Here is a 10,096-nt window from a genome sequence, read left to right on the forward strand (position 1 = left end):
TATTTAATAGTTGATCAGAGAGAGGGAAACAGACTCCTAATAACCAGAGTCAGAACAGAGGGGATGCTGTGTATAAACCAGGATGCCATTACATTGATTAACAAAGAATGTACTTTCTTTTTAGTGTCAAAAATTTTTCCAACCTGTGTACCAGTCTCCTACTCTCTGAAAGGCAAAGCACTGCCCACCAGTCGGGAGGTTTCTGCATGACAATGTTAACCTGAGTATGACAGTTCAGAATTAGAGATAGGTTTCTTTTAAGCCATAATGACATTAGTAAACCATCCGCACTCTAACAAAATGGCTCTCAAATGAGTAGAATTCTCTTGTCTAGCATCTCTTTTCTTCCATCTCTGGTATTCCTGAGTCTCCTTTTTCCATGTTTCCATAACTAATTAGGCTACAGCCAGCTCTTCCTAGCCTAGAAGAAACATTCTATCTCCTTAAGGTTACTTGTTTAATCTCATTCATGATGTTGATTTTATTTAACATCAGAGTTCAAAAGATTGCCTATCCTATTTATGGCCTATATATTCACTTTGATTTTGTGTCTAACTTTTTTTTTTTTTTAATCCTCACCAGAGGGTATTTTTCTATTTATCTTCAGATAGAGTAGGAGAGAGAAAGGGAGAGAGAAACATCAACGTGAGAGGGACATCTTGCCTCCCACACAACCCTGACCAGGGCTGGGGACAAACTGCAACCAAGGAACGTGCCCTTGGCTGGAATTGAACCCGTGACTCGTTGGTCCACAGGCTGACACTTAACCACTGAACCAAACCAGCCAGGGCTAACTTTTTTTAAAGGTTAATAAAATTTGCAAATTATTTTATTTTACATTTAAAAATATTTACTGCTTATTATGCGCTTGTCACTGGAAGACGTGTTAGCCATTGTCCTAAGTGCTAAATTCATTCATTTTTACGTCTCTCACAAATGAAGAAACAGGCTCAGAAGAGTTAAGTAGCTTATTCCAAGATCACGCAAGTATCAAGTGTCTAATAGAGGAAAATAGGTCAATAGAAAATTATATAGTAAATACAGTACTAGAAGAAAACAGAAAACACCTACCCTAGACTTGAGAGGTTTCTTAGAGAATTAAACACCTCAATCTTGAAGAACCAGGGGATAACCAAGTGAAGAACAGAGGGGAGCCCTTGCCGGTTTGGCTCAGCGGTTAGATCGTTGGCCTGCGTTCCAGAGAGTCCCGGGTTCAGTTCCCACTAAGGGCACGTACTTCGGTTGCAGTTTGTCCCCGGCCCTGGTTGGGTCATGCGGGTGGCAGCCACTTGATGTGTCCCTTTCACGTCGATGCGTCGATGTTTCTCTCTCTCTTCCTCCCACTCTATCTGAACAAAATACGGAACAATGTCGCAGAGGTACAGATATGAAAACGCGAGAAAACTTTTGGGGATCTACAAGTAATTCAGTGTGACCAAAGCCTAGGGGAAATTACAAAATTCTTTTATCATTACTAACAGTAATTACCATTTCTTTTTTTTTTTTTTAATCCTTCCCTGAGGACATTTTTCCACTTTTTGTTCAGATACAGTGGGAGGGGAAGAGTGGAAGAGAGAGAGAGAGAGAGAAACACCGACGTGAAAGGGACACATCGAGTGGTTGCCACCGCATGACCCAACCAGGGCCGGGGACAAACTGCAACCAAGGTACATGCCCTTAGCGGGAACCGAACCAGGCCGCAGGCCGATGCTCTAACCGCTGAGCCAAACCGGCCAGGGCAGTAGTTACCATTTCTTAGTGTTTACTTTGTTAGGCATTTGGAGTGCATTGTCACCTTTTATTCTCATAACTGCCTTACAAGTTAAGTATTTTGCGGACAAAGACACTAAGTTTGAGAAATGAAGTGTGGTGTTCAGGTCGCACAGCCCAGAGTCAGTCTATTAACCAGGTTTTCTGAGGATTAGTCAGATGTGTTCCCTTTTTGTTACATGGTTATGTTTTGAAGGTACTGTGTCAGGCATTGTTCTAAAAGCTTTTCGTGTATTTACTCATGTTGCTATCCTCCTACTCCTGAGAGTTAGGTGCTGTTATTACCCTGTTTACACCTGAGAACAGCAGAGTTTAAGATTTGCGCAAGGTCCCAGGGCAAGTGGAGCTGAGATTTGAACCTAAGCTATTTAACTCAGAATGTATGTTCTTTTTTGAGGGGGTGCGGGGAGTTATTGAAGAGAATATAATGAAGGGACTGTGTACAAAGGGGTGAGTAGGACTAAGGGAAATTAATAAAGGATGCAGAGTCCCTTCAAGATGAGTCATAATAGGGAGCTATTGCCCTTGCGCATCCTGAAGGGTAAAGGGAAAGATAAGTCTCCACATCTCAGGGAGAGCTGTGGCTGTAGCTGTGGTTGTCACTGTGGCCATAAGAAAGGCCAACGACAAGGGCTGTGTCCTTAGGTACAGTAACACCACCATGGCCACTTCACAGCCTGGCAGCAGAGAGCCAGGGAGTTAAATACTTCCACCACCCTCCTCTTGCCCTCCAATCACCTGCCAGTGTCTCCCTTTCCTGAGAGCAACCAGGAGCCAGAGGGAAAGGGAGCTCAGTGGTGAAGCAAATAGATGTGTCTTCCCAGGATGCAGAGGAGAGTAGAGAAGATGGAAATGAGTTTTGATGGTAAATGAGTATGTTCTTAAGTGCTGCCTCTTCCTCTTACTGAATATTTACTACGGGCCAAATCCAATGCCAAACACTTGTCATATCTCATTTAGTCTATAATCCCTACAAGGCTGATTTTGTACATAAACTGAGACTTAGTACAGTTTAGTAACATATCCAAAAATATGATCTAATAAGTGTCATGGGAGGGATTTTCAAAGTATATTATATGCCTTTGGGGATATCTAAAAATCCCAAGAACCCAGGATGGAAACTACTGATTTAGTGCCTTGTTATTGTACAAGAGAAATCAGGAAGTGTGTGTTGTGGGTTGAACTGCATCCTTCAAAGAGATAAATTGAAATCCTAACCTGTGATACCTGTGAATGTGACCTTATTTCAAGACAGACAAGTCATTGATTTGCTTGATCGCTGATGTAAGCAAGTTAAGGTGGGCCCTAATCCTATGACTGGTGTCCTTAGAAGGAAAGGGAAATTTGGACACTGACACAGCACAGAGGAAATACTAATGAGGTCACAGACACAGGAGATGGCCATGCGGAGATGGAGATTAAAGTGATGTGTCTCTAAGTCAAGGATTGCTGGGAACCACAAAAAGCTAGAAGAGACAAGGAAGGATTCTCCACTATAGGCTTCAGAGAGAGCATGTCCCTGCTGACATTTTGATTTCGGACTTCTAGTCTCTAGAACTTCAAGCAAATAAGTTTCTGTTGTTTCATGTCACCTTGTTTGTGGTGCTTTGTTATGGCATCCCTAGGAAAGTAATAGAATGTATACATAACATGAAATATGAATTGGTGGCATCCCATCTGTGAAGTACCACCTAATTAGTACTTGAAAATCATTTCACAAAAAGTTAGAGACCACCCTGGCCAGTTTGGCTCAGCAGTTAGAGCATTGGCCCGAGGACCAAAGAGTCTCGGGTTCAATTCTGGTCAAGGGCACATACCTCAGTTGCAGTTTGGTCCCCAGACTTGGTCAGGGTTTTGTGGTAGGCATCGAGTTGATGTGTCTCTCTCACATTGATGTTTCTCTCTCTTTCCCTCCCCCTCCCACTCTATCTGAAGATAAAATGGAAAAATATCCTCAGGTGAGGATTTAAAAATAAAATAAAAAGAGACCCAAGTCTTTAGTGAGATTTAAGTTAATATATGCTAGGTAGCTAAAACTAAGTTTAATATCGTCCACCACCCAGATTACTAAAATGTTTCCTGTTTGCAGATAAGGTAAATATTTGTTAAACAAATTCCTTATTTAGTATTTTCTTTCATTCTGAGCATTCTCAAAAATTAGTCACCACTGCTATCACTGAGTCATGACAGTTCCATAGAATGTAATTTTTTTTTTTATCCTCACCCGAGGACATTTTTCCATTTTTTTGTTCAGATAGAGTGGGAGGGAGAGAGAGAGAGAAACATCGACGTGAAAGGGACACATCGAATGGCTGCCACCCACATGACCAACCAGGGACGGGGACAAACTGCAACCGAGGTGCGTGCCCTTAGCGGGAACCGAACCCAGGTCTCTCTGGACCGCAGGCTGATGCTCTAACTGCTGAGCCAAACTGGCCAGGGCTAGAATGTGATTTTTTTTTAAATTCACTAGTTGTAAAGAGAAACAAGACTTTTGGTTGTAATTACATTTAATGATCTAGATGAGAGGTTTTATTTTGAAAAGAATGCTACACCAACTTAAATTCTTTAAAATGAGATTTCAATATGATGCATTAAAAACACATTGCAACTTTCTGAGTACAATTAAAACTACTTAAACACAAAGAAGGAGGAATGCTTTCTGTAACAAGGTAGGGGGCAATTTAAAAAGAACACACCTATAAGAAAAGCAAATCCTAATCACCAAAATACATGGCACTGCTTTTTATGCTACCAATACGAAAACGTTTAAAGCTGTCAAGGTATGTCAGAAGTTTGCAGGAAATGAGTCCAGAGTAAGTCTCGAACAGTGTACATTCTTTCCCATCATTAATTTCTTTCCATGCCAAGGGCATTTCGGCATCTGTAGTTTCTGAAGATGTGAAGATGAATTTATAGCAACATCTGTTGTATCTGATGTGTCTTTTCCCAGAAAACCTTGAACTGTGGATGGGTATAAGGCCAACAGCCTTGCCACAAATTCCTACAAACACATCAGCAGGCACTACAATGGGTACTTCTTTGAAAACCACATACATCATCCGAGCCACATCTTGGGACATAATAAAAGCCTCACCACTGCAGTAATCAGGGTAGTACTGTTCTGGGTACTCGCTAAGAGGGACAAATTCTTGGCTAGTAGGGTCTCTATTGGGCATATCCTGATGGATAACTCTTCCTACATAGATATCTTCAAGGTGTTCTTTCAGATTGAGAAGATAATCTACCAAGCTTAGTAGATTGACAAACATCTCTTCATCAACCTTGAGGATGAACAGGGCATTAGGGCAGAAGGTCACAGCCCACTGCGTCATTGTGATGATCTTCAGGGTTTGGTTCTCGGCGCTGTCCAAAAAGATTCCTTCGATTATATCATTATTCCTATGGGACTCTTTGTCTATCTCTTGTTGGGTAGTTGCCAAAATAGGCATTCCCAAAGCAAACAGTGTGAGAATAGGGTGCCCTTGGACACTGGTCACATTACCCCAGGTTTTCCTGATGAGGTCCCGTCTTGTTCCATTTCCTGGGCTACTGAAGATAAGAGAGAGCAAAAATATGTTCTTCCCTTTACAAACCTCTGACTGGCTCAAGATATAATATTTGGAAAGATTACTTCTTAGGGGCTCCATGTTCAATTTTCTTGCCTTAGCCTTAATTTCAAGAACTTTCATATCTACATAAGGCAAAGCATGCAGAAAGTATTCTTCCACAAAATCAGCCCCAAAAAGCAAGGCATGAAATAGGATAACATTAAACAGAATGAAACACCACTGGTAAGTCCGAAGTCTGCAGAATGTCACCTAAATAAGAAAAGAATACATGTTCATTCAACCTTAATCTCCATTTCTGTTTTTGCCCCCATTGAACACTATATGTACCTCTCACAGCACTTAGCGGTACACTATTTTAAGTGTTTATTATTTATTTTTGTTAATCTATCTCTCCAAGTAGATCATGCCCTTCCAGACAGCAGGCATCATGCCTCTCTCTTCTCCAGTGCTGCTTAGTTCAGTGTTTGGCACAAAATGGAAACTGAATAAAATGTTGGCTGGTTGTTTCCTTGCCTGTCTGCATAAGAGCCTGCTTACTACATATATAAGGCTCTGTGTTAAATACTGAGGAAACAGAGGAATCTCACAGAGGCATATGGATATAAAGTAACAAGTGGCATCATTGTGTTAAAAGCCTATAGGAAAATACATGATATTCTTTTTGGAATTGAAGCACTTGGATCAGTTTCTTCTCTAATTACAAAGGTCAAGGGCTATTTTTCCAATGACCTGATTGCTTTCGTTGGCCACTGCACAATGGCTACTATCAAACATTTACATTCTTCCAGTATGACTTTTCAATTTAATCTAATATTGAATTCTGACATTGTCTGCTTTGACAATGTCCCTTAATCCATCTGACATGTCTGTCAACATGGGCAGATTCCTGCTATCTGCTTAAGCACCCCATTCAGAGATCTAGGATGGACTCGTGCCAAGCTTCCGCCACTTCATCAAAGGAGATGGCAACTTTCCATCTAGAAGAGCACATGCAGTATTGTAATATAATGGAGCCAGGGGATATTAAAGGAATTAAATCTCTGTTCACTGTAGCTTCGATCAACACAACCTCCTATCGTAATAGTCACCTCTTATTGAATACTTGTCATGGGCCAGGCACTGTGCTAAGGCATACTTTATATGCCTTAATCATTTCAGATTGGTTTTCTTCGAAATTAAGCTGAGCATCGAACTGTTTAGTAATTTGCCCAAGATCATTCAGTGCATAAGGGGGTAGAGTATATCATGATTTGAACTCAAGTATGTCAAATTCCAAACCTCACTCTTAACCACTAGAGAATCCTGACTCCCATCTTTTACTTTTCCATGTCTGTTGAATAGGAAAAAGCAACCAAACCAAACAAACTCTTGAAATTATAATCTGAACTCCTTTCCAGTTTCTCAGTGCTGGTTATCTGCACATGTAAGAAACTTCAGCCACTTCAAAGTCTACTGTAATAGATAACAAATGCTTCAAAGATTATAAGAAACTTACCTGCATATTGTCTGTGAGCAATTTCAGGGCTTTGGAAATTACTGAGTCCAGATGTCAAATTATGCCCAAATGTATCTCAGGATAACGCCAGTCTAACAGCAATTGAAGTAAAGTACTTTGTGTCTCAGACTTTAAGGATAAGGTTTCTGGCAATCAACCTGAGCTTTTGTCCCAGAATACCTGCTGGCTGTATAGGAGAACAAGTGCTGATCATATTTCAGCTAGGGTGAATCCAGAAAAAAGAAAAAAAGAAGCAAACCTCTTCAAATGCTTCCAATCTTCTGTACCTCTTGAAACTAACCCCTTGTCTTTATGCCAATTCCTGGTGAACTATGCATGGGAGTTGAAAGAACAGTTCACACATACCACCTCTCCATAGCATCATCACACAAGGAGAAATGTCATATAGTATGTTTGGAGTGCATCTCAAGAAACTAAACAATTGAAGTAATTCCCCTGTATATGCACATGCAAGAAATGTACTACACATCAGGGCTGTGCGTCATACATGTGGGTGTCATCTTTATCCCCAAAGAAACAACTGGTGAGGTTTGGTGTATGTTTCATTGGGAAGGATTTTGAATTCCTAGTGTAGGCTATAGAAGAACTTTACTAAATTAATTATATGGCATCCAACTACTTCTCCCAGGTAACTACCTCAAAGTGGAAAATAACATGTAGTCTATTTTAGCCTGAATTGAAGAGATTGAGCATTTGATGTTTAGCATTAGCTATTTTCCTAAAGCATATATGTGTAGAAATTATCCCAAACATCGTTTCAACCAGAAGAACAACATCCAGCATATTTTCATGTTTCTGTCACAGAAGCAGTTGTACTGAGCATTCTGTTCTCAGGTCAGGTAGTGTCCCCCCCAAGCCACATTTATCTTCCTACCAGCTATTTGCAGCAGTTTTTAGGAATAACTCATTACATTTAAAGTTGTCTGTGTTTTCCCAACAATCATTGCTTAATCTTGGAAATGTTTACAAAGTGGGAGAACCTAACCTCTACAACCATTCAAATCAAAGGGATATTTTTTTTACACATACTAAATCTAACAATTAAATAGATCTTAGAGGTATTTAATTAAACACATCCTATTTTGAAATTTTCTTTTCGTTTTTTTTTTTTTCCTCACCCGAGGACATTTTTCCATATTTTTTTTGTTCAGATAGAGTGGAAGAGAAAGAGAGGAAGAGAGAGAGAAACATCAATGTGAAAGGGACACATCGAGTGGCTGCCACCCGCACGACCCAACCAGGGCCAGGGACAAACTGCAACTGAGGTACATGCCCTTAGCAGGAACCGAACCTGGGTCTCTCGGGACTGCAGGCCGACGCTCTAACCACTGAGCAAAACCAGCCAGGGCTCTTTTCATTTTTTTAGAGCCATAAATTTTGTTCCTGGATCTCCTCTGGGCTTAAACTTGGTTTTTTTGTCCATAAGAGGTTCAAATAATATATTGTCTCTGGAGCACCTCCATCTGGAATTTCCAGTTTGAGTCATCAAACTCCCACCACATTTGGGTTGAGACTGTTTGCTGCAAATACATAGGGTACTTGATTTTCTTGATTATATTAGTACTGCCTTCCCTTTCATAGAATTTATTGATCTGTGTACCCGTCTTCCCAAATTTTCTTTAAAAAATTTTTTTAATCCTCACCTGAGGATATTTTTCTATTTATCTTCAGATAGAGTGAGAGGGAGAGAGAGAGAGACAGAAACATTGAAGTGAGAGGGACACGTCGACTGGTTGCCTCCTGCATGACCCCGACCAGGGCCAGGGAAACTGCAACCAAGGTACATCATGCCCTTGACCTGAATCAAACCTGAGATTCATTGGTCTGCGGATGGACGCTCTTCCGCTGAGCCAAACTGGCCACAGCCTAACTTTTCTTATGTTTTCAACAGTGACTCTGTGTCTTAGAAGCCTTCAGAAGCATCCTGTTGCCTATTAAATCAAATTTGTTCTCTTGAGACCTGACTTTCAGGACACTATATTTGGCTCCACACCACACAATCAATTTTTTATTTCCATGTATCATGTACCCTAAATGGACTCAGGCTGTCTGAAGCCTTGGCTGTGCTCTATCACTAACGGAATATGTTACTGTCTTACTATCTATATTATGTGTTTTGGCTATATCATCAGACCAAGTTGTCCAATATGGTAGCTATAAGCCACATGTGGCTATTTACATTTAAATTATTATTATTTTTTAATTTTCAGAGAGAGAAGAAAGGTGTGTGGGGGGGTTCAATTTGTTGTTTTGCTCATTTATGCATTCATCGGTTGATTCTTGTGTGTGTCCTGATCGGAGATCAAACCCACAACGATGGCATATTGGGATGATGCACTAAGCAACAGACCTACCCTGCCAGAGCCTAAATTTCAATTAATTAAAATTAAATTTTTATTTCTTTAGTTACATTAGGTAATTTTCAAGTGTTTGATAGCCACAAGAGGTTACTGCTGATCTATTGGACAGCTCAGATAGAGAATATCATTGCTGAAAGTCCTATTGGACACTGCTGGTATAAGATGCTGGTATAAGATGCGTACACACACACACACACACACACACACACACTTGCATGAGGTTTATGAGCCTTTATGGAGAGACAAAAATGACTTAAGTTCTGAAAGGGCCTGTGTTGAAATATTCTTTTGACCTAGGTTTCTCCATCTCTAAAAATGGAGCTGATAATAGTAGGGTTGTGGTGGGAATTGAGTGCCATAACATAAAGGGGCTAGAAGAGGACGTGGCACATAGGTCCACATAGGAAACACACAGTTTTAATTCTTGACACTAAAGATTATGTTTCATCTCCTTAGTCCTCAGAATGATCAAATGAGGAGGGTACTCTAACTGCTATGCAGATAAGAAAAATAAAGGCAGAGGAGTTAAGGAACCATGCCGTGGGCATAGCCAGAGAGTGTAAGAGTTGTGGCTCAAATCCAATCATCTAACTCTCGTCTTTTCCTCAACAACCCCCTTACCTTGGATACTTTTTCTCCTTAACACCTGATAAAGTTTGCATCAGGTGTTATTTATCTGTCTGTCTCTTCCACTACGAGATAAACCCCAGAAGGTCAGGGATTTTTGCGCTTTTTTTTTCACTTGTTCAGTAAATTTATTGTATATCTGAAAAATCATAGAAAATTGTAATTTGGCTTACTAGCTTTCAGCTTTCTGTTCTGAGGTCTGAGGAGGCTTGCTTTGATTTTTGTGCTTTTTGTTCACTAACCCTATCCCC

At 40.4% G+C, this 10,096-nt stretch overlaps 1 protein-coding gene across 1 annotated transcript; it reads right to left on the reverse strand.

Annotated features, from left to right (window-relative positions):
- Window positions 1-4,487: 4,487 nt before the first annotated feature.
- Window positions 4,488-6,843, reverse strand: LOC118630019 (putative UDP-GlcNAc:betaGal beta-1,3-N-acetylglucosaminyltransferase LOC100288842). The gene is made up of 2 exons (XM_036261725.1): window positions 6,838-6,843; window positions 4,488-5,591 (listed from the first exon to the last, which is right to left on the reverse strand). Exons 1-2 carry the CDS (start codon window positions 6,841-6,843, stop codon window positions 4,488-4,490), a joined length of 1,110 nt encoding a protein of 369 aa, XP_036117618.1.
- Between the last annotated feature and the right edge of the window lie 3,253 nt (window positions 6,844-10,096).

Source organism: Molossus molossus, unplaced genomic scaffold, assembly GCF_014108415.1.
Source record: "Molossus molossus isolate mMolMol1 unplaced genomic scaffold, mMolMol1.p scaffold_m16_p_14, whole genome shotgun sequence".
Taxonomy (NCBI): Eukaryota; Metazoa; Chordata; class Mammalia; order Chiroptera; family Molossidae; genus Molossus; species Molossus molossus.